Below are 25,724 nucleotides of genomic sequence, written 5' to 3'. Positions count from 1 at the left end.
TATGCCTTTGAGCTCCCATTTTGCACAAATACATATGACAAACACTTCTCTCTAGAGACCTAGATAGTTTCAGGAGCAAGAAATGGGAAAATACTCTTTCATCTTACTCTGTAGTACCATATTCATTTTAAACTTAAAACATCTGCTTATGAGATGACTAACATATATCTTCCTATAGGACTTGGATTCTTTATCATAAAATGGCACAAGGGTTATTAAAACGTTTGGCTACGTGTTTATATCAGAGATGAACCTGAACTGAAACATTGATTCTGACTTCCTCCCCTAAACATTGGAGACGTTTGAATCTGGCACCAATTTCACATGCAACTACTGTGAATTGGACTGGCTTCTTTCTGTTTTGTATCAGTGATTGTAAAAAATTGAATACCTACTTCTAATGAGTAATCCAACTGATTAAATATGCATCATCATTTCTATCAGCTGTTCTGTACCTGGATACAAGTCACACATGTTGAAATCAATGTACAAAGTGTTGTGTTGAATAAAAAATAAATCAGGATAGAGTTACTCTAGTACTGTAAACATTTTAGGGAAAATATTTATTAGGCTGAGTAGCTAAATACCAATTATAGTCAACAGTAATATTGCTGGTTTTGGTTGTAATCACTTTGTTATTTCTAGTGGCTGCTATTACATTAGGATGCTCTATGTTAAAAGCATGATTATTTAATGCTTTGAAGAAAGACCTAAAAGACAACATTTAAGGGAAAGTATAAATAATAAAAAACAGGGAAATGTTGTGACTATGAAAATAATCTGACTATTGTCTTCAATAACAAAAAGCCAAATCAATTTTTACCTGAGACATCAATCTTAGACACAGTAGGGAATTATTCTGTGTATTGCTTTCTGAACTTCGGTTAGTCTCTTTGCTTTCATATCCTGAATTAGATCTCAAAAAGCTGATGAATTTTGATGTTTGAAACATGCAGTGCCAAACTGCCAAAACACGGTCTCTGATTTTAGCATGTGCAGTTCTGCATATATTATCATTTGGATATATAAAGGAAAGGCAATTTCTATTTGTATTTGTAAACTCTATCATTTGCACATGCAAGTTATAATGGATTTCAATCCATGTGTGCAAAATCAGAGGCAGAGTTGGAGACCCCTTTGAAAATTTGGCTAATAATTAATAATAATTAATAATAATAATAGCAGCTTATTTGAAGAAGAGAATGAATGTTAACATATGCACTCTTTTATATTGTGAACTCTTTTAGAAAAAGCAGATTATTAGAATTGTTACCTTGAAGTGTTCTCTAGCTATTCCTGTACCATGGAGGCTGTGAGGGAAGTGAGTTAGTTCCAGCTCCTTCAGGGCCTTGGAAAGTTCAGGCTCACTGCTGAAATTATTAATCACATTTCCAATAGCTTTCAGGATAACTGTAGCCTGGTCTATAAACCGGTAGCTCTCCTGGGGAGAGAGAACATTTTAGCTTGTGGAAGGAAAATGCTATCAGTTTATCAGATAATGAAGAATATAAAAATATTATGCATTGATTATTCTTCTTTTGTACCAAGCACTGTAGAATGTTCAGTCAAAATTAAGATACATATTTATATTGTAGTAAGAATAAGTGAAGGCTTCTCCTAGCTAAAATATACATTGTGACATAATATTGGTTAATCCCATCCATATATTCTTAGAGGAGTATTTGTATTTGGTTGAACACCATGTCAAAGTGAATGCTGCACGTAGCAGTATTAATCTTCACCTGAATTTCTATGTGAGACTCTAGAGACTAGCTGCTCCTCTTGCAAAAATCTGTGGAAAGAAGACCACAGGAAACAACTGTAGAGGCAGTTTTACATTGTTTTTATGGCCAAGGAAGTTCCACCCACAGATTCTCCCTTTTGTAAAGAGAAGGGGAACAAGTTGAAAATGTTTCTCTTTTTTTCTTAACATATAAAGTTCTCAGGTTTAATCTACCTTCCTAAATATCAATCCTAGCTTGCATAAGCTACTTTAATATCCTATTACACCTCTACCCCGGTATAACGCGACCTGATATAACACGAATTCGGATATAACGCGGTAAAGCAGTGCTCCCAGGGGGCGGGGCTGCGCACTCGGACGGATCAAAGCAAGTTCGATATAATGCGGTTTCACCTATAATGTGGTAAGATTTTTTGGCTCCTGAGGACAGAGTTATATCGGGGTAGAGGTATATTATGCAGCAGTGCAAATGGCTGCAAAATTTCCCCTTTTAAAAAATGTGTTGCTCTGCTTGAGAATCTACACTTTCATTTAAAAAAACCCCAAAGTCTCTGGCCCAATCATTTGTAAAGGAAACCTTGAAAACATGGAGTGAGTTTAACTAATAAAGAGACATCTGTCTGGATCTACAGACAACCTAACAGCTCCGAGAAAGCGTTAACTGCTCCCCAGGGCCTCTGATCACAGCTATCACAAAGCCCTTTGAATCAATAGTTCATTTTAAGAACAAAAGCTATTCTGGGGCCTACTGGTCATTTTGCAACCATATGGGGGGAAATGAATTCATCTGACCGACAGTTTGCATCACTAAGTAGGCATTTTTGAACCTATCTTAATAATCTTTACATGCATTTTATGACTATCAGAGCCACATGCTGCAAAAGGGAAGACAATACACTACCTCCAATTTAAATATTTCCACCACATTCTTTAATATCCAATTATATATTGGCACATGAATGAATTTTTTAGCTATTTTATGTGAAACAACAACATCCAATGCCTGCTTATACGTTTACATCACATAGCTATAATAATGCCCATCTTCATATATGTCTCTCTCCCTCACATTTCCAATATCTCAGAACTGTTTCCCTTGCTTCCATATATATTTGGAATTTATATTACATTATTCAGTAAAATCTACTATAAATAGAGATGTGACATTATTTACATTAAGATTTAAATTTTTGTGTGTGACAATACTAAGAAAAGTGATTTTTAAACAATCTCCTTCTGCACAACTCACAGAATTTTTTTGCATATCCTCCAAACTCAAAATTCAAGAGAAAAATTAGATCAGTCTGCAGTAAACAGTGGTCAATGATTTGCAATAATATTGCATGCGTTGTTATGGTAACATGTACCTTGTCAAGATTTGGCATAACAGTATCCTCTTCACCAAACACACATGGCACCATGCTACACAGATGGATATGGTGCCCTATGGGGGAACTTGCAGTGAAGATTAACACATGTCGCCTACATAAAAAATAAAATATAATAAAAAAGAAAAGCACTCTCTTTTAGAACGGTGGTTCTTCAACCTTTTCATTCAGTGGACCAACTTCACAACAGTGAAATTCTTGCCTGGCCCACCTCTCCTTTTAACTCTCAATTGCTAATTGCTTGGTTCTCAAATAAGTAATTGAGAAGAGCATGAGGAAAGGCTCCTCGAACTACTGGTGAGGTTATAATTACAGGTTGTAATTTGAGAAGCCACTGTTTTAGATTTATTTTCTGCTTTAGTTTGATTACATGTGGTTTTTATAACACAGAATAACATATTGCTGTAGTATTTCATAAGGATAGAGTATAAACTCTTTAGATCAGGGACTGTGCCTTCTTTTGGGTTTGTATGGTGTTTTCCGGACACTGATTGAAACAAATAATAAATAATGATAAGAAGAATTTAAAAGCAAAAACCACAGCTGGCTACATTTAAGTTTATAAATCTAATCTGGAAAATCCAAAGTAAGAGTCAAGTGTCTTAGTTATCCGCTACCTTAATCAAAATTACTATAAGGACATAGGCAAGAATAAGAAAATTTAAATATAAAACCAGATTAGAATAAAACCACTTTTATGCAATAATTATAGGCCCAATCCATTTAAGAGTAGCCTCATCAGTTACAGTTCGGTGTGCCCCCTTGGGAACTACAGCTAATTCCAATTTTGAAAGGAAGAAGAATTCTTTCTTGTATTCACACAAGACAGGATCAGGCACTCAACACCATATTTTTCCTTTCTCTTGTGAATAGTGGTATGAGAACTTCTTTGGTTAATAGCTCTTTAACAAAGGTCTGGTAAGAAGAATAAGGGAAGAGCCACTTGGTTCAAAGATTTTAAAATTTGCTTTTTTTTAATTGCAACTGGTTGGGGAAGAAGACTACAACACTTCCTAGCAATCAAGTGGACAGTGGGAGGAAAGCTTCCACTTGGATTCCCAAGTAATTTTTCTTTTTGAATGAAATGGAAACTGCTCCACAGGGTGAGTCCTAAGCCCACTTCTACTCCCATGCCTGAGATTGACCTGTTGTAAATTCTACATAATTAATTATTCCTTCCAGCATGATTGCAAATTGTGGAGGGATGGGGAATCAGAGATGTAGTGGCATGGGTGGGGAGCTTATCTGTAATAGATTCCTGCTTCTCGGGTAGCTCTGAAACTTGCAGTTGCAGAAATATAAAGATTTGTTCTTTGATTTAGAGTCCTGCATAAGGCTAACTTTTCTGCTGACATTTCCGACAGTGCAGTCCCCCACAGAACTTGATTCTCCAACTTTCAAAAACTGCACAGCTCAGAAGAATGCAGATGCTGATTAATCTGTCCATAAGCCAGTTCAATCAGGCATTCTGATGTATATACTTTTTTCCAGCTGAAGTTTGTTTTACTGCCATTTGTCACAAATGAAATCCATTTTAATATTTTAAATCAGTTTAGAGAAAAAAGGGAGAACTGTTCAACTTGGTTGACTTAATACCTGATATATAACAAGTCTTTGTGTTTACCTTTCTATTGCTTTGAAATCCTCTTTGATTTCCATTTATAGTTTGTTGGCATGGACATACAGGACATGACAGATATATATTGTTCTGTTCAAGTTTTATAGGTACTTTTTGTAATATTGTAAGTTTTTGATATAGTTATATATATCAAACTAAACTGGCAATTCTTTATTTTTGAGAACCAAAAGCTTTGAATTATCCAGCAATTCAGACCTTGTGGCAATACATCATGTATTGTTTCTTTCATTTCAAACATGTTAAGAGACTAGTAGATATCTAAGGATGAAAGGGATGGTATGGGGTTGTCTTTTCTTTATTTTTACAGCCAAGGAACTGCTTTACACCAGATATCTACGGCTATATGCCAAGAGAAGTGAATTCCACAAAGCATCAATGTCATGGTTTCCGAATCATTTTAAATTGGAATTTTAAAGAACTATACAAAGGTATAGTTGGATTATTTGGGAACTTATGTCCTTTCATGTTTCATAAATTCCATTTCAAGAAGAGTTACAATACTGGCTACAGTATCATACTTCAGTAAAAGTTTTAATGAAAATGAGTGTTGGAGAGAGCTGCTAATACCTCCGCCAAATTTCTGAAGCCTTCTATTTAGAAACAACATGCCTACACAGAATGTATTTCAGTTGTTTTTTTCTAGAAAAACTAGTGGAACTACTCATATGAATAACTGCTCAACAAAGAGAGAGTAAGGGATTCACAGACTGACACACAATTTTAAAAACTTTAGTAATGATTCTTAAATCCAAATAAACATTGCAAACTTACCAAAACTTGGAAAAATCCTATAAATTTTATGCAAACTTAACATTCAAATATTTGCAGATAATTAACCATTCCAGATTCAGTTATGTAAATTCTATCCTTAAGGCAACAGCAGGTCTTTAAGTGCTAGAGGGAAATAAAAAAAAAGACTAGTACACACCCTGCGGGAAGGCTTAGCATAGCAGCTTTGGTTGCATATGTATGTATCTTTAGCACAAGTTGTCCAGTAGCCACACTTTTCCAAGAGAAACTTTCAACCGTAAGCATGCCCTGTGGTACACCAGAACCTTCTTTTTGTGTCGCTGTAAGAAAAACAATTAGAAAAATAAAGTTAGAGCAATTGATAAAATTTTATCATGAAGCAGAATTCAGGATCACATTTTGGTCATCAAAGCCCATAAAAAAATAAAGGGACTATTTGTAAGTTGATATATGCCAGTGGTGCCTCCATCAGCTAAGTGCCCTAGTCAGCCACAGACGTTGCCTACCCTTAATGGTAGCTCTGGGAGAAATACAGCAGTTTTTTAAGTTAATCGGGTTCAAAAAAGAACTAAATAAGTTCATGGAGGATAGGTCCATCAGTGGCTATTAGCCAGGACAGGCAGGGATGCAAAACCATGTTCTGAAGTGTCCCTAGCCTCTGTTTGCCAGAAGCTGGGAATGGGTGACACAGGATGGATCACTTAATGATTACCTGTTCTGTTCATTCCCTCAGAAGCACCTGGCATTGGCCATTGTCGGAAGACAGGATACTGGGCTAGATGGACCATTGGTCTGACCCAGTATGATCGTTCTTATGTTCTTAACCAGTGTACAAAGATAGCATGGAACAGGGGTTATGTATACACTCTACTCTGAGGGCCTTATTCAGAAGTGATGTGTTAGGAGGAGATATAAATTAGATCTCTTTGCACTCACTTTGGGTACATTTACACTTTGAGTGTAAATTCCTGCTCAAAGAGCTACACGTGTGCTAACTCTGAGTCAGAATGCTAAAAATAGATTGTAGCCACAGTATCGTGAGCAGGAGCAGGTTCTAGCTTCCCCAAGTATGTACCTAGCATCTCAAATGGGCTCATACTTGGGGTAGCGAGCCCCTCCTGTCACCGTTGCTACACATTATTTTTAGTGACCTAGCTTGCTCAGTGTTAGTGAAGGTACATCTCCTTGAGCTGGAATTTACACCACCAGCTCAAAGTATAGACGTAACCTTAGACTCCCACAGAACTACTTGGACCTGTGTAATAGGGTCTAACACATAGGTGTAATTACACCTTCTTTTGGCTCCTTGGCATGTAACTTACATGCACTCAAGGTATGTCTAGACTAAGGTTTAACTCAAGTTGACTGCCAATTAACTTAACTAACATCTTTAAAAATATGAATCTAGATATTTCACAGACATTTGTGATTTATCCTAGGCAGAGCCCTAGGGTATCAAGATGAGTCTGCTGTAAACAGATTCAAGAGTGTCCAAACAGGGATTTGCATCCATTTTAGTTAAATCAGTGCAATTATTGCATGTAGACCAGCCCAAAGATAGAACAGTTTGCAAGAAGAGAAAACCAGACAGAAATGACACAGGAAATGAAAGGAAATCCATACTAGAAAGGTATGGACAAAAAGTGAATAGCAAACGATTAAACATCGTAAACAACTCCTTAAGAGGCATTGTTCATAAAAAGGACGCGAAAAAAAGTGTTTTCAGTGTGGAGCAATACAAAAGCACCACTGTGGCACAGCCAAGTGTTTTGCCAGATCATTTCCTGGAGTCAACTTGCTCTGTTTAAAGCCTGCCAAATTACCGCACAGGTGAACACATCTTGCTAAGCAGATCTGTTGTGACTCATAATTCATCACGATACTATGGACATAGCATGTGTCAATACTGCAGGAGAGAGAACTCTAAAATATCCAAAGGGAATATTGCAGTTCTCATTAAACCATCTAGGCACTGAGTGTCACCTGCTCCATACAAGACCAAAAGAAAAAGAAAAAGCATGTTTCAAAAGAAGACAGTTAAGATAAAAGAGTCTTTAGCAGTTGAGAACAATCAATATTAAAACACTTTTTTCTTTGTATTGATCTTACCTCCAGAATCTCCCCAGCGTACTAATGCAGAAAAACTAACCAGGATTTCAATAGGCTTCAAACTGTCCACAAATAAATAATAGAAGACTCGATCATCTGTAAACTGCAGGTGGAAAAGGGCATTCATGTTTAATTTCTGTTGAATTAGTCTTTTACAATTTTTGATTTAAAGTTCAAACTTTGTGACTCAATGTACATATGTAAAACAAGCAGTTAATTGTTACCAGTGCTTCTGACAGAGCTTCAAGTTTCATTTACTACTAATATTAATCTTTCATTCCACAGATTAGAGAAAAAATAGTTTCTTTAATAGAAAATGTACCTACATCTTATGCACATCTTCCCTGTGTACCACCAATTTAATTAAACTCTGCTTACCTATTAGTATTTAATCCAACAGTTATAATAAGGGACCAACATAGTTACCTTTTAAAATATCATTATGATATGAAGCATCTGGGATATTGTTCTACAATTTGCCAACTCTCATCAATTCCAACAAACTTGTAAGATATACAGCATCATGAATATTCTTGATTTGTAGCTTGTAGCATACAATTTATTCTGCATCATTATGATATCTACTTTGCAAAAATCATAAAATATGGCAGCATTTTATTTACAACAAACATCAGAAACAGCAATGTGTACTGCACCATTCCTATAAAATACTCCAATTCAAACTTAATTTCATTGTGTCTTTCATTTTTCTTAAATTGGAGTGTTTCTCACAGCCATAACTGTAAATATTAGCAATTTGATACTGAGATCAAGGCTAGATGCACTTCATGAAGATATGTTTTACCCCAAACACAAGGTATTGGGGTCAATACAGGGGCAACTGGGTGAAATTTAATGGCCTATGATATATAGGACATCAGACTAGATGATGTAATGGTCCCTTTTGACCTTAAAATCTATAAATCTATGAAATTACAGTACAAAAGTGTTATTCCATATGGCTGATATTTAATTTGCCAGATGGCATGAATATTTGATTTACCTGTGTCTAATAAAATATTATGGTACAAGAGTAAAGGGTTCTAAAGAATATACTTTGCCATCCTAGCACACAGCTAGGATTGTGTTGACTACATTTTAGAAAATAGAGCATGTTTTCAGTTGCACGAAGTTGCATATTCAAAGCAGATCATAGGTCAGGAAAACTGACCTATGATCTGGTTACACTTTATAACAGTGAGACTAGTGACACTGAAGATATACTGCAGTTACGGAATATAACCCATATAGATAATTTCTGGGTACAGGATTTTGTACTAGGTCTATTCATGACAAAGTTTAACTGCACTGTTAACACAATTACAGGGTATTAATGTACTAAATATGAAACTAAAGGAGCAACACATTCAGATATGTTTAATCTTCCAGTTACATTAATTTATTCGTTAACTGTAGGTATCTAAAACATTGCTACAGTGTTTTTACATTGTAATTGCAGTATATGTAAAATGTAATTCCAGTCACTGGAATAGATTCTCAAGTGCACCAGAGCAGCTCTTAGCACACCTAAAGAGTCAAGGGATGGGAGACTATATTTCTGCCCTCCCAATCTCGGGGCTCTCAGAGATTGAATCAGTCTGGGATGCTCTTGAGAGGCATCTCTGCTGCTGCCTCAAGGCAAATTTAAGTCGCCTTTGCCTTGCAACTTAAGTGGAGTTGAGGATCTAGCACACTGTATTCTATAGTGTAACCTGAAATCTTTTTGCTACCTCCAACAGTCTGCATTTTTTCAGCCATTGCCAAACAGTAATCTGTGGTACCACTGTCATTTCTGATTTCAAAGGAAGGGAAATATTGCAGTATAAGTGTCAGCAACATGTTGACTTTTAATGATGACCACTGTAGCCTTAAGTATTTCCATATATATTATTTTTGCATTATTATTTTGTCTGTAATAGTTGTTCTTCATGGGTTAGCACTAATATTTTAGGATTTATGAATTATCAAGATGTAGGCTCTCTCAATAAAATAAAGGTGAAATCAATAATGTGATGCATGCATGTACCTTAAAATCGGCTTTCTGATAACTATAAGCATATGTATTTGGTTTGTGGAAAATATGCAGGTTCCTAGAAAGAAAGATAATGAGGGGAAAATTAATTGTAGTATTAATAATTTATTTCAGTAAATTTTTTCTCATCCCACATGGTGCTACTGCAACCATTTCTATCCATTATGAAACAGACTCAAAACTATTTCTTGAAAGTGGTTCAACATTTGAAGCCTCATAAAAAATGAACATGTACAATTTATCTCCAGTGAAAGCTGTTGACATTGATTAGTACCTTTGTTGCAGGTCTAACTCACTCTTATGCAGGTCTGACAGCTAGTTTCATCTTATTTGGATTTGTAAATGGCAGCAAACCGAAATCATCTTAAAATTTTAACACCTAAAAAATCACTAAACTATAGAAAAAGCAGAGGCATCACTATGGGGGATGATTGCCTTTATGCAATTTGTTAACACTTCTATGAAATTTATTGCTGTTCCACACCTCGCCAGAAAACGACTAAGAAACTGAATCAAATTGTGACCTCAGTTTGACCCAGTTAACCTCACTGAGTTCAACTTTAACTGATGACAGAATTTGAACCAGAGTTTATACAAAGGAAGAGTTCAGATTATTCAAAGTCCCTATTGAGGCGGTGATACATTCTTGACATACACCAATTCTATAACTGCTGATCTGCTCCTCCTCCCCCAAAATTGATGCCAATTTTTAACATCCATATCAAGTTTTCTGTATTTGACCTATGTTCACATTAGGCAAAAAAAGACATTCAACATCACTGGCTGTCAGGGTAAAAATCTTAGCCTGGCAGCTAAAATTTCTGTGTAATAAAGTCTTTAAGGATCAGTAGGGATCATTGTTAAAAAATGTAAGTTCTAAAAATAAGTAACTCTCATTCTTTTTAGAAATGAGAAAAAGGAACTGACAAGTTTGGCATATAAATTTGTTACAGTGGTCTTCAAAAGGCTAACAGTAATTTACTCTATGTTCAACTAACAAACCTTTTAAAAATTTGTTCATATTTCACCATTGACTCTAAGTAGAGCTGTAACTAAACTAACACCCTTTACGAATAGGAAACAGTGTTGCAGAATGGAAGGGGGAAATCACTTGCCTGGTGACTCTGCTTCAATAAACGTATCTTGAAGGATTCTCGCTCCTGATCTGGAGCTCCCTAACATGAGACAGGCAGTCCTTCCCAAACTCTAAAGTGCTCTATAGTGTTTTTTCCCTACAGGTAGCATGCAGGTTCAGGCACTAGCTACAGCCCTCCTTCATGTACCACCTATGACAATAACAGCTGCCATAGAGACTTTCCAGTCAGTTCTTAATGAGTGGAAAGTGAAGGCTCCCCAAAGCAATATCAATTACAAAAATAAAATAACTGAAATATTAGTGAGGCTAAAAGCCAAAAGCTTTAAAAAAATGCAGAGAAAACCAGAACATCTAAAAATAGGTTCCCCCTCAGAGAACCAGAATTGCATATTAAGAAACTCCGACTTCTGTAAAGATACCAAAGGTAAACACAACACTGCAACATGCAGCAAGAATAGGGGCAAATGCAAACAATTAAGGTTATTTGTTTATATAACATCAAACACGAGGCTCAACACTTGGATAGCCTGTAGAATACATCCAAAATAAGGAACAATCTCCAGGTTTCTTTCAAGATATAAAACGTCTAGGATTGAAAGAAATGGGTTTCCCTACTTTGGATACAGGCTCTATAGGACTGAAGGTATGTCTGCACTGAAGCAGGAGGTGTAATTTCCAGCTCAGGTATACATACCAGCACTATCAATGCTAAAAAGGCTAGGACTTTTCAGCTTGGAAAAGAGGAGACTAAAGGGGGATATGATAGAGGTATATAAAATCATGATTGGTGTGGAGAATGTAAATAAGGAAAAGTTATTTATTTGTTCCCATAATATAAGACCTAGGGGCCACCAAATGAAATCAATGGGCTGCACATTTAAAACAAATAAAAGGAAGTTCTTCTTCACACAGTGCACAGTCAACCTGTGGAACTCCTTGCCTGAGGAGGTTGTGAAGGCTAGGACTATAACAGGGTTTAAAAGAGAACTAGATAAATTCATGGAGGTTAAGTCCATTAATGGCTATTAGCCAGGATGGGTAAGGAATGGTATCCCTAGTCTCTGTTTGTTAGAGGGTGGAGATGGATGGCAGGAGAGAGATCACTTGATCATTACCTGTTAGGTTCACTCCCTCTGGGGCACCTGGCATTGGCCACTGTCAGTAGACAGGATACTGGGCTGGATGGACCTTTGGTCTGACCAAGTATGGCCATTCTTATGTTCACTAGGAGCTTGCAGCTAAAAATAGCCGTGTAGCCATAGCTGCATGGGCAGCAGGATGGGCTAGCCACCCCAAGCACATTCCTAGGGTCTCGGATTGGATTGTACTTGGGTGGCTAGCCCATATTGCTGCCCACGCAGCCATGAATACACGGCTATTTTTCGCAGGCTAGTGGATCAGAGCTTATGTGGGTATATCCACCCAAACTGGAAATTACATCTCCAGCTCCAGTGTAGACACACCCTGAGATAGTGAAGTTTATTTAGATTGCTGAAGTGGGACATGAATGGTGAATATGCCTTGAGCTAGCCCTCTGCACAGAGATGAATAAAATAACTGAAAAGCTCTATTTAAAAGTATAGTTCTACTTTGAAAAGTGACTGTAAAAATGGCACATTGGATTGCATGGTTTTTGTCCATCAATGATTTCAGAATCACGTACAAGTTAAAACATTTTTTTTTTTTAACTTCCAGCCTTATAAACACAACCCAGCATCTATAGCCTGGTCTAAATTATAACAGTTCCACTTGTGAAACTAAATCAATCTAAAATGTTTAAATTATTATTGGTTTCAGAGTAGCAGCCGTGTTAGTCTGTATCTGCAAAAAGAACAGGAGTACTTATGGCACCTTAGAGACTAACAAATTTATTAAATTATTATTCTTATTCTTATATAAGCTAAACTGATTTAAGCAGGTTCAATCATGTCTATATTACACAATATACAATATAGACAAGCCCTTAAGCTGAATTCTTGCCTTCTCATCCATAATAAAGCTTCTGCATATTAGACCTTCATTGGCAGCTGCACAATCCCACTGCCTTTACTCGGTTTGCAAAGGTATAAGCAATTGGGAATTATATTGATGATGCACAAGGACCAATAGAATTCAGCTTGCCTTTGCTTAGCTGTGTTGATTCTGTAGTACTAAGAGGAGTAAAAGATGCCAACAATTTATTTTTGTTCCTAAAATTAAGCCAACATGACTCTGTATACACACAAGGAAGTAGATCTGTTAAGATGCAATTTTTACAAAGCCATTTTTTACAGTACTTCACTACTTTGATCTAAATTTTAAGGAATATAAAACAAAACCTCTGCTCCTTACTGAAAACAAGTAGAGAAGTCTTCAAAATCAAACCATGTTTCCCTGGAAACAGGATTCCGTTCTGACTCAATTTCTTCTGGTGATTTATCCACCGTCTGGCTGTATATACTAGTGTCAACTGCTTCTGATGTCTGAGCCACATCAATACTTATATTTTCAATTAATTCATCTGCATAAATAAGAAGTACATACAGATTTCAACATGCTATGAATGTGCACATTAAGGAAATGTTGATTTTGTACTGGTAACATCTAAAAATTATCAAGATTTTTCTTCCACATCTTTTGAAAATGAAAATAAAATAAAACCAAGTAAAATAAAACAACTCAGCAGAATAGCAAAAACAATTTTTAAAAACCCTTAGTTGGCTGTAACTGGAATTTTCTGACTTTCCCACCTCCACTCAACTATACATTTGACATTGCATACCAAGCTAGAACTTTTAACATTGGCACTTTTGTTAGACATCCCGTAGCTCTGTGAATGCAACAGTGAACCCCAAGTCAGCTACATAGTGGAGAACACAAGCCCCTTCAACCAAAATTCCCTGGCCATATGCCCAAAGAAAAGCAGAGATGGCATGAGATTTTTGATTAGCTGAAGAGCAAAAGCAACCATCCACTGAATTGTGGAGGACACTACAACACCCATCCTGCACATTCTTAACTTTATTACTTTGCAGAAACAGGGCCTAATACTGCTTTATGAATACTGCTTTAGGAAAGTTAGACTACCACAATCTGACTTATGCCAAATATGGACATGGAAATTTTGGTCTGGCTAGCCATCAGAGGAAAAAGTGTATGACACTGTGTGTAATGTACACTTTATATGGTATTCTGCAACAAAAAGATAGTCTTTACCTTAACCTAAAATCACAGGAAGTTGGTCAATTTATGCATTTTGCAAGGGCAGCCTGGAGAAGCTAATGGTGTTGTTTCCTATGCCTTCATTGATTTCTAGAGAGAAGAATTTACTAATCCCAGGGATGCCAAACTGGTACCTTTCACAATGACGATAACAAGCTATTTAAAAAGAAGTTGTGTTCAGACGTCACATTTTGTACACCCTGCTCTATAAGAGTCATATCAATTATTGTCTGAGATGTTTAGTCTTGTCTAAAAACAGGCTTCTGTGCTGCACTACTGCTGTGAGACACTGTAAAACAGACAGATTAATTCAGATACGAACAGACTACTAATTTTCTTGCCTCATCCACGTTTGCTAAAGAAAAAGAAGTGAAGAAATATCTAAATGGGTATAACAAATGAGAGAAACTAATTAAAATGCTTAATTTATGTGAAAATGTGGCTTTTGTAATATTGCCATGATTAGTGAAACATATGATGATCTGCTGAAGAAGTGATGGTTTTGTAAGATAAGGCTGAATGTGGGTTGCTCTATCTTATGCAACCAATTTCTGCAAGAGCTGAAAGAAGTGTAATAGAAGACAATACAAGGCCAAGATGTCCCCTATTTGGAAAGCCTGCATAAGGGCTAGGAAACTAGGCTTTCCCTGTGGTTTCTTCCATATGTGTGGAACAATCAGGGAGCATGGATCACAGAAGAAATGCTGGAGGTCAGGGTCACCTGTGCCTCCACGCTACTTTCTTGACCCATCAGGCTATCCTTTGCTCCTTTTGAATATGGCAATCAATGACAGATTTGTGCTAACAAAGTTTCCCTGGTGGTTGCTGCCTTTACAGTCCAGACATAAAAGAGGTCTTTCACAGACTACTGGGGCTCCACTCAGAAGTTAATACAGCCCTAGATTGCATCATCTCCTGAGCACATGTGTTGAAAAGTTGTGTGTGTATAGGGTGGGGGAAAAGGTGATGTATACCTCATGGCCTTGACCCTGGCCCATCTCTTCCCTCTGCACCATAGATTCCCAGTCCCCAGTGCCTCCAAACTGAATACAATCTGAACAAAATGGCTTAATCTTCGCCTTCTGTATGGAGTGATGAAGATGAAGAAAACATAAATGAATTGTTCCTCCCAACCCAGGCAGTCAGATCTGGTTGTCATGGTAACTTGTTGGGCTCTAACCAAAGGGCACATTTTGTGTACATATTGATTTATTTAGATGTACATATGAAAAGGAAAATGCCTATCCAAGCTCTACAGGGCCCACAAAAAAATTAATTAAAATTTAAAACGTGCCAGTTAGTAACTTCTTGTCTATTGCTTATTTTGTGCAGAGAAGTGCAATTACCAGGTGAAGTCAACTGCAAAACCTTGTTGATAACATGAATATTTAATCTCTAGAATAAACATCATAAGTGCAATATCTGAGAAAAGTGTTCAAACGGATGTTCAATATAAAGCACTATTTTAAGTCCAACCACTGTCGCACAGAAAGAGTTTCACTATTACCTGTAAATATAATATAGCTTATTCATTAAGCAAGTCAAAATGAAAGTCCTACTTGAATTTACAAATATACAGTGTGCTGTGACAATGACTGTAATAACGAAATAAATAAGGGCGTAAGACAAGCATACTGTAAGTCAAAACTTCGTAGACAGCTCGCAGAGTAAAGATAAATGCAACACCATCAAGCCCCAGTGGAAAACAAAAAAAAGGCTCTAAAGTATTCAAACTGAGAAGCAAAAGTAAAACACAGTTGTAAAATAAAATTGTAAATAAAGAATTTAATTAGACAAGGAAAACAGATCAAGTCTGCAAAGCAGCAGAAAATCAAGATAAAAAAGGAAAGAAAGACTGCTGAATAAAGATTAACTGCCCTTATTGCAAGGCACTGTACACATGGTAAGACACATTCAGACTCTCTGACAGCAGTACAAGAGCTGGAAAAAGAATAAACTTTTTAAAAAAGGAGACAGGGCCAAATTTTCAAGAGCTCAGCATTTAACAGCTCCCACTGCTTTTAACGAGAACTGTAGGGTGCTTAGAACTTCTGAAAATCTCGCCACTTCATTTAGATGCCTAAATGGGAGCTGAACTCTGGGGAATCTGGACCCTAGTCTATTGGTGGCTATCTGCCATCTTAGGTCCTTTCAAAGAAACTAGGGGCATGTCTAAACTACTGCCCTATGCTGACCTATATTAGGTCAAGTTACAGCCACTGCAGTAATTACTATGGTGGCTGATGTCCACACTACCCTCCTGTTGGTGGGGTGTGCCCTTACCAGGAGTGCTTCCACCAACCAAAGAGGGGCAGTATGGGGAGCTGAGAGCTAGGGTTCTCAGCTCCCCATAAGGAGTTCACCTGCCCCCAAGGGCTCTCAGCTCCCCACTCCCAGCCAGGAGCTTCTTGCCTCTCTGAAGATTAAGCCGGGCTTCTTGCCCAGCTGGGAGTGGGGAGCCTGGGGCAGCCCTGCTCTAGTTCCTGGCTTTCTTGTCAATTTCACGGCTCCAAATTGACAAGACAGCCAACACCCAATGTAAGGAAGGCAGTGTCTACCCAGACATTGTGTCGCCATAACTACACCAACATAAGCGCTACAACTCTTGTGGAGGTGGAGTTATTATGTCAGTGTGGCAAGGCACTTACATTGACGGGTCAAGGCTGTAGTGTGTACACAGACATATTAGGTCAAAGTAAGCTGCCTTACATCGACCTAACTGTGTAGTGTAGACCAGGCCTGAGTTGGGTGCTTAAAATGCTTTTGTTCCCCCCAGTCATGTGAAAATGTTTGGTGCTGTCCTAGTTCATGCAAAATAGGGATAGCTGCAGTATAAATAAAATATATTAAAATTGTTATTTAAAGTATTATGATCATGATTTTAGTGACAAGATAAACTTAGAACAAATCTGTGGGTATCATTGGTGGGCCCTGAAAAGCAAGTTTATAATAGAAATCTTAACGTAACTATCATCAGCAGGACACAATTATATATATATTTACTACATTATTTATGGATTGCTATAAAAATGGTTGCATCTCAAAAATGTAATATCTGTGCAAAGCAAGCAGAATGTTTTAATGCTATTAGATATAGAAAGCAAGAAAAAAAAAAACATGACCCAACTATATAAATCTGAAATGTCCTCTAAAAAGCCAGAAAACTAAATACTTGTAATCAAAGGAAATATGAATACATTATCACCTAGAACAGGAATGAAAAAACAAACAATTTTATTTTCAGCTCCATGCACCCTTTTCCCCCCTCTCTCAAAGATTTCTCAGCCTATTAGAGTGCATGACATAAATTAATATTTTAAATCACAATCATGGAGCATCGTAAATGAAAAATCTGCCACTGGGAAATTATTTTTCATATTTACCTGAGCAAAGGGATTATATGTGAGGGCACACACTTTCCTACTCAGAAAGAAGTGAGAGTAATTAATTAAGGTGAGCTATTAGGTGAGCTATTTTCAGCAGGAGAAAAAAAATTTTTTGTAGTGATAATCAGGATGGCCCATTTCCAACAGTTGACAAGAAGGTGTGAGTAACAGTAGGGGAAAAAATTAGCATGGGGAAACAGTTTTTACTTTGTATAATGACCCATCCACTCCCAGTCTTTATTCAAGCCTAATTTAATGGCGTCTAGTTTGCAAATTAATTCCAATTCTGCAGTTTGTCGTTGGAGTCTGTTTTGAAGTTTTTTTGTTGGAGTATTGTGACTTTGAGATCTGTAATTGAGTGACCAGGGAGGTTGAAGTGTTCTCCGACAGGTTTTTGAATGTTATAATTCTTGATGTCTGATTGGGGCCGGCTCCAGATATTTTGCTGCCTCAGGCAAAAAAAAAAAAAAAAGCAAGCCAGTGTGCTGCCACCGAAGCAAAACAAACAAACAAACAAACAAAAAAATGGAGTGCCACCCAAAGAGCCGCCCCCAAAGGGCCGGAATGCCGCCCCTTGAGAAGTGCCGCCCCAAGCACATGCTTGGAACGCTGGTGCCTAGAGCTGGCCCTGTGTCTGATTTGTGTCCATTTATTCTTTTGCATAGAGACTGTCCGGTTTGGCCAAAGTACATGGCAGAGGGGCATTGCTGGCACATGATGGCATATATCACATTGGTAGATGTGCAGGTGAACGAGCCTCTGATAGGACCAATCACATCAGCCACACTAATTCATTGTAAAGAAAAATGAAATCACATTAACCTAAGGTGACCAGATAGCAAGTGTGAAAAATCGGGACGGGGAGGAAGGTAATAGGAGGCTATGTAAGAAAAAGCCCCAAATATTGGGACTGTCCCTATAAAATTGGGACATCTGGTCACCCTACATTAACCAGAACTTTTCAAGGTCCAAAAGGGGACAAAATGTGCAGCAGAAAAAACAGAGTAGTGAAGTGAAGAGTAATAAAAGCTTAAAATGGTGTAAGATTAATTTGTTAAACAAGAAAAATTTCCCATGTCTTAGTTTTATAAATCAGCATTTCCGATATAAATAATGGACACTAATAAAACAGATAGCTCCATATCTGTTTGAGAAGGAGGTAACTGAGTCTAAAATGAAATGACGGCACAAAATACTTTGTAATAAGTGTTCACAACGTTAGGAACAGAATTCACTCCTCAAAAAAATGGAATATTTATTTACATTTTTTGGCAAAACAGGGAGAGAAATGGGAGGATGGTCTGGATCACAAAAGAAGTTAGGCACCTAGAAAGTCACAGGGACAACACTGGGATGCTCAAAGTCTGAGTTAGGTGCTTAGGCTTTGTCATAACTATAAAGGGAAGGGTAACAGCCCTCCTGTGTACAATACTATAAAATCCCTCCTGGCCAGAGAGACTCCAAAATCCTTTTACCTGTAAAGGGTTAAGAAGCTCAGGTAACCTGGCTGACACCTGACCCAAAGGACCAATAAGGGGACAAGATACTTTCAAATCTTGGTGGGCAGGAAGGCTTTTGTTTGTGCTCTTTGTTTTGGGGGGAGTTCGCTCTTGGGACTAAGAGGGACCAGACATCAATCCATGCTCTCCAAATCTTTCTGAACAAGTCTCTCATATTTCAAACTTGTAAGTACAGCCAGGCAAGGCGTGTTAGTTTTATCTTTGTTTTCTCAACTTGTAAATGTACCTTTTGCTAGGGTGTTTACCTCTGTTTGCTGTAACTTTGAACCTAAGGCTAGAGGGGGTTTCTCTGGGCTCTTTAAGTTTGACTACCCTGTAAAGTTATTTTCCATCCTGATTTTACAGAGATTTTTACCTTTTTCTTTAATTAAAAGCCTTCTTTTTAAGAACCTGATTGATTTTTCCTTGTTTTTAGATCCAAGGGGGTTGGATCTGGATCCACCAGGAGTTGGTGGGAGAAAAGAGGGGGGATGGTTAATTTCTCCTTGTTTTAAGATCCAAGGGGTTTGGATCTGTGTTCACCAGGGAGTTGGTGGAAGAATCTCTCAAGGCTACCCAGGGAAGGGAGTTAGCCCATTTGGGAGTGGTGGCAGCAGACCAGATCTAAGCTGGTAGTTAAGCTTAGAAGTTTTCATGCAGGCCCCCACATCTGTACCCTAAAGTTCAGAGTGGGGAAGGAGCCTTGACAGGCTTCCTGTAAAACGAATGGGGGGTGGGGTGGAGTTAGGTGTCTTAGAAAGCAATGCTCAAAAGGTAAGCCAGATGAGCTGGGAGCACCCCACGCTAGCCTGGAAGCTCAGCAAGGCCCACGTCAAACTTCCGCCTCCTCCACACCCAAACACCCCACTTGGGTGGTCAAGCAGAACCATATGAAAGTCAGCTCTAAAGAGCTTCTCATGTTGAAAGCACAAGGACATACACATTACCTTCTAAAAAGTACATCTTCAGAAATGGATTGCAAGGCCTCAGGCTCAGAAGACACCCACTCATCTCAAAGTCCACCATTTCACTATCTCCACAGGAGAGCACACACCCAGGACTCCAGACACACAAGCAACAGATGGTACGGATGGCGGTGAGTTCAAATCACCCAAGGGACATGTGATCCCACACACAAGAAGGAGGGTGGAGTAACAAAGGGGAAGAGAGGGGTGAATTGAGGAGCAGAGTTGCATGTTGCACCATCTCTCTGAGACACACACACACACACACACACACACTTTTCTACAGTCTCAGCGACCTGCCTGACCCCAACCACGGGACATCCTCCCAGAAATCATCCTCAATCACATCCAAGAGCACAGCAGAAATGTCCTGCAACTCATGGCTGCAAAGGCATCATGGGTTTATGTCAAACTTGTCCACAGATGGAGGGGAGCAGTCTCATACCATGGAAGTCAAAACAGGTCAGCCTTACTTCTGGGCCTCATCATGACATGGTCATCCAAATGTACGCAAGGGTGCCAGATGACCACTGGAAAAAAATCAAATCCTCTCTAATCATGTTCCTCCACTGAAACGCGCTCCAGGAACACAAGACAGCCCTGATCCAGAAGGGAAGACAGTGTAGGTTCCCCACCCCACTCTTCAACACAACATCTCACCAGGCACTCCTACCATCTGGCCCCACACTACCTTCCCCCCCCAAATATGCAGCTCCCACAGAACAACAAAGAAGAGCAGGCAATGCTCAGAACACTCATCAATTCCACAGAATGGGGAGGAGGAGAAGAGGAGACTCGCAGCCAAACACAACAGGGGTAGCAGCAGCCCAACAGAGACCCCTGGCATCCCAGAACAGACATAGCCCACCCTCACCAGCTGACCCAAGAAAGGAACCACATTGCTCAACGAGGACCACACACAGGAGAAGGAGGGAAGCAAGAATTGGAAAGGCACCCATCTGTGTTGGGGTGTAGGGTCCCCCATATCCTGGGGCTCCACAGAAAGCATTCCTTTGTTTCAAAACTGCATAGCTAATCCATAAGAGATAGGTGCACAAAGGTGGAGCCCAGGCAACTGCATAGGCACCTATGTCTGAGAGTTCAACACAGGAGGCTGGACTAAGGCGCCTATATGATTGCCAAGTGCTGAGCGAGGACTGGGTGTCAGCTGAACACAGACCCACATGGTCATGAGGTCACAGGAAAGCACCACTTTGGAACACGCGATAAAAGCTGAAGCATGGGTCACATTCTGTTTGCGCCCCAGCATGAAAGTATTGGATGCCAGAGTGAGGGAGCAGCCACCAGGCACCTTGGGGAGGTGGGACAGCATAAGCAGCACAGAGCAAACATCAATGAAGCAGAGATCAAGGCCATTAATGGCTTCATGCAAGCCCAAGCCAACATGCTCATGGGTGCCAGGACTCAACAAATGAGCATAGGTGCTAAGGACAGGCTTTGGGGGGAGCTCAAGGATGGGGAATAGAGGACATCAAGAAAAATGGAGACTGATAAGGAAGCAGGCAAAGGCAGGCTTGCAGGGGATTGCTGGAAGAGACGGGGGCAGCCTAGGGGTGTCAGCTCCCAGAATGTGTGAGGATGGCAGGAGCCACCTTCTGTGCCTTGGCCATGATGGGGACCAGGGAGCTGAAAACCAGACACTTATGGCATGGTCAATGACACATCTATCAGCAGTAGAGTAGAACAGAACAAAGAGGATGCTGGAAGGCATGGAGGACTGCACATGAGCACTTTATGGGTGATCAGTCACAGCAGCCAAGTGTCTGCATCACATTATTAACAAGCACATGCACTGCTACACAGTCAGGGACCATAGAAGCGGGGTGGCAAGATTCCATTTCCCTTTACCCTGAACAGGGCCGGCTCTAGCTTTTTTGCTGCCCCAAGCAGCAAAAAAAAAGCGCCGCCCCCGAGCCCCCCCCAACCGAGCGGCCGCGCCGCCCACCCCCCAGCTGAGCGCCCCCCTGCCGAACCCCCCCCCCAGAGCGCTGCCCCCCCCCCACGCCGCCCCCACGCCGAGCGCCGGAGCCCACCCCCCCCTGCACCGAGCGCCGCCGGAACCCCCCCCCCAGCCGAGCGCCGAGCCGCCCCCCCCCGCCGCGCGCCGGAGCCCGCCCCCCCCCCGTGCCGAGCGCCGCCGGAACCCCCCCCAGCGCGAGCCCCGCGCTGCCCCCCCGCCAAGCGCCGCCCCCCCCGGAGCCCGCCCCCGCCGAGTGCTGCCCCCCCCGCCGAGCGCCGCCGGAGCGCCCCCCGCCGTGGAATGCCGCGCCGCGCTCCTCCCGCCGCCCCTTACCAGGTGCCGCCCCAAGCACGTGCTTGGGTGCCTGGTGCCTGGAGCCGGCCCTGACCCTGAAACAGGGACTCAGGCACCTAACTCCTTTTGTGCATCCAGGCCTCTGAGCATCTCCAACAATAACATAATATTCTCTACTACTACTTTAATAATTTGGAGCAGGATCATTCCTAATGTAACTTCAGTGAAGTTAGAACTACATCAGATAAATTTGACCCATTACTCTCAGAATTAAATACGATTTTGATATATAAGATATATAATTTTAAAAAATGGAGTGTCAACTAGATAAACATAATATACACACTTGAAGAGGGTGACAGAAGACACAAATGCTTTTGAAAAGTTAACCTAAGATTTAAGAAAATTAAGTCCAATAGACTTTCAATAGGACTTAGGCTCATAAGGGACTTCAGTTCTTTGGAAAATATTATCTATAGGCCCCAGTTCTGAAAGCTGCTTCATGTAGGTGGACCCCCAAGAGCCCCATAACACCCCACTGAAGTTAATAGGCTCCCCCTGAGTCCTGGTCCATTCACACAGTTCTTATAGCTGGACTAGGGTCATAGACTGTATTAGGAGATGGAAACACTGAGAAACAGAAGATTTTTGAAGCTGCTCTCACTAGGGATTTGAGCAAATAAAGGTAACAGTTTTCTGAAACAGTATCCAGGATAAGCCAGTTTAGACATTTCAGTTTATTTCTAAAACAAAACACCCAATGGGGATAAATCAAACTACTTGCTGGAGATTGTAATATATTGCAAGTGAACACAGGGTGCCTGACTGTCCTCAGATAGTTCATGTATTTGACTACCCATTGAATTGAAAATAAACTCCTAAGAGATAAAGTTACTGAAGTACCAGTCAAATAATCTGCCCTTTTTAGCCTTAGAAAAATGTATATTTCAGAATATTGCTCTTAAATAAAACATTTCTTTAAAGCGGACGTGATCCTCCCATTTTTTGGTTTGTGATTCATGCTGTGATATGTTCTATGAAGTTGAAAGTGTCACAATAAATTATTTTGAAATAACATGAGCTGACTGGTACAGGCTGATGTAATACATTATGACACAATGTAAAGCATTAGGCCAAAACATTATTTTTAAAGTGAGATGCTTTTTAAAAATAAATCACATATTTTTAAAAGAATTGTTTAGCTAATAAATTATGAGTCAATAACAAATTGCATTTGTGATGGGTTGTCACCCCTGGGGTGCAGTCTGGGAACTGTGGGAACTACTGCACCTCTCTAAGGCCAGGTCTACACTACCGCGGTAGTTCGACAGCTGGCAATCGAACTTCCGGGTTCGATTTATCGCGTCTGGTCTGGACGCGATATATCGATCCCGGAAGCGCTCGCCGTCGACTGCGGTACTCCAGCTCGGCGAGAGGAGTACCGCGGAGTCGACGGGGAGCCTGCCTGCCGCGTGTGAACCGCGTCTGAACCGCGGTAAGTTCGAACTAAGGTATGTCGACTTCAGCTACATTATTCACGTAGCTGAAGTTGCGTACCTTAGTTCGAATTTGGGGGTTAGTGTAGAGCAGGCCTAAGACACACAACAGGGTTGGGAACACAGCTAGCCTCACCCAAGCCCTGTTATCACCAACAGGACAGCAGGTGGCGCCACTCACCCAAACTGGGCTACCTGAGGGTAAACAGCAGACCCCAGCCAGTTTCCCAGCTCCCCAAGCATGCACCTCCCTTTTGAGTATAAACCCAACATTATATGGTCTTGCACTGCACAAGGATCCGGACAGTGAAAGCTCATTAATATGTCCACCCCTCCCTCAATGTGGAGCGGAATATACACACTTGTGGTAACCAAACTGAGATTTTTCCCCAGACACTTCACTTAAAGGCACACTGGTTTAGGATAAAATATAAAACATATAAAATATAAAGTTTATTAACTACAAAAAGATAGATTTTAAGTGATTCTAAGTGATAGCGAACAGATCAAAGTAGATTACCTAGTAAAGAAACAAAAACACAAACTAAGTTTAACATACTAGAAGGATAGGATTTGAATTAACAATCTCTCATCCTGACTGACGATACAAGCAGGCTTGCTGATTCTCAAGGGACAAGCTGCACTAGCTTTGCAGTTTGGGATCCCCACCCCCATTCCAAGTCCTTTTCCTTAGGAGCTTCTCTCAGGTTTTGAGTTGTGGGGCAGTGAAGAATGTTAGATGTCACTCCCTGCCTTATATAGCTTTACCAAATGGGGGAACCCTTTGTTCCAAAACCAGTTCCCAGACCAGTTTGTGGAAAAATACAGGCCCCCAAAATGGAGTCTAGAGTCATGTGGGCTGGTCACATGCCCTTGGCAGAGTCATAGCAGCCATTACTTACAGGCTGTCTGGAGCATTCTCAGGAAGACACATGGGTGGGGGATAAGCTTCTCCTAAGGACTATTATTTTCCCTAATGGCTCATTACCCTGAATGGGCTCTTCACAACCAGCTATTTAGACTGGAAGCCTCTTGCCTAATGGGTGTTACCCAGGTTTGACTACATGTGAAATACAGATATATAGTCAATATTCATAACTTCAAATACAAAAACGATACATGCACACAAATAGGATAATTATATTCAGCAAATCATAACTTTTCCAATGACACCTTACATGACCTGTCTTGTAGAAAATGCATCATAATTATGCCATAATCATTTCATAATATCACTATGAAGAATATGGGGTATACAGTCACAGCATTATTTAAAGAAAATAAAGCTACATTTGTACCTCAAGGCCATTAGGAAAGCATCCCATGAGAGCCAAGAACTCCAGCCTCTGAAGCCTGTAATTATTATGTATATTTATCAAGGGTGTGTGACAGAATATACCCTCTGAACACTATGTAATAATCTTTGTACAAAATATGCCTTGTAAGGTATCATCTGAAAACTCATAATTTGCAGGTCAGTATTGTCCTGGTAAAATATATTTAGCAACATTGAATGTGAAGTTATAAGATTCCCTTGTATGATATTATTAACACGTTTCAAACCCCACAGCCCTGCCCAAACAGAAGCTGGCAAACAGGTCTGTCCTAAACAAAGGAATATGTGCCCTGCTTACTGTGCATTTAAGCAGTAAACAGTCATCAAGCAGGAAGGGAAGACAAAGGAAGTTCCAACAGGTGAGAAAACCAGCAGGGAACATCGTTCCACATAGACTCATTGTCTCCTGGTTCTGACTTGGAAATGTTTTTCAAAAGGGGGACTGAAACTATAAAAAGGTGGGACAAACACCCGAAGGCACCCCTCTTTCTCTCCCTGCCCATTGCATTTACTGCACCTGAAGAGACAGAGGAAGCAGACATTGGAGTCTGTGGGAGGGATCCTGACCTGCGAGTTTGGTCAATAATCTGTTGGAGCATGTGATGAGAAACTTTGCTTGAATCTAATATAGTTTGTTAAGTTAAGCATTAGTAAGCGTCTTATCTTTATTTTTCTTGTAACCATTTCTGACTTTTATGCTTCATTACTTGTACTCACTTCTAATCTACCTTTCTAGTTAATAAACTTGTTTTATCTAATCCAGTGTGTTCAAGTTGAAGTGTCTAGGTAACCCCATTCGGTGTAACAA

General features: G+C 39.9%; 1 protein-coding gene across 1 annotated transcript in view; it reads right to left on the bottom strand.

Moving 5' to 3' along the window:
• Window positions 1–25,724, bottom strand: part of ADGB (androglobin) — a 209,573-nt gene that overhangs the window by 81,995 nt on the left and 101,854 nt on the right. The window contains 6 exon segments of the mRNA XM_065401716.1: window positions 1,274–1,441; window positions 3,112–3,226; window positions 5,700–5,841; window positions 7,631–7,733; window positions 9,657–9,720; window positions 13,090–13,258. Of these exon segments, the coding sequence (XP_065257788.1) occupies window positions 1,274–1,441; window positions 3,112–3,226; window positions 5,700–5,841; window positions 7,631–7,733; window positions 9,657–9,720; window positions 13,090–13,258 (761 nt within the window).

This window comes from Emys orbicularis, chromosome 3, assembly GCF_028017835.1.
Source record: "Emys orbicularis isolate rEmyOrb1 chromosome 3, rEmyOrb1.hap1, whole genome shotgun sequence".
NCBI lineage: Eukaryota > Metazoa > Chordata > Testudines > Emydidae > Emys > Emys orbicularis.
This window is presented reverse-complemented; position numbering and strand designations above follow the sequence as displayed.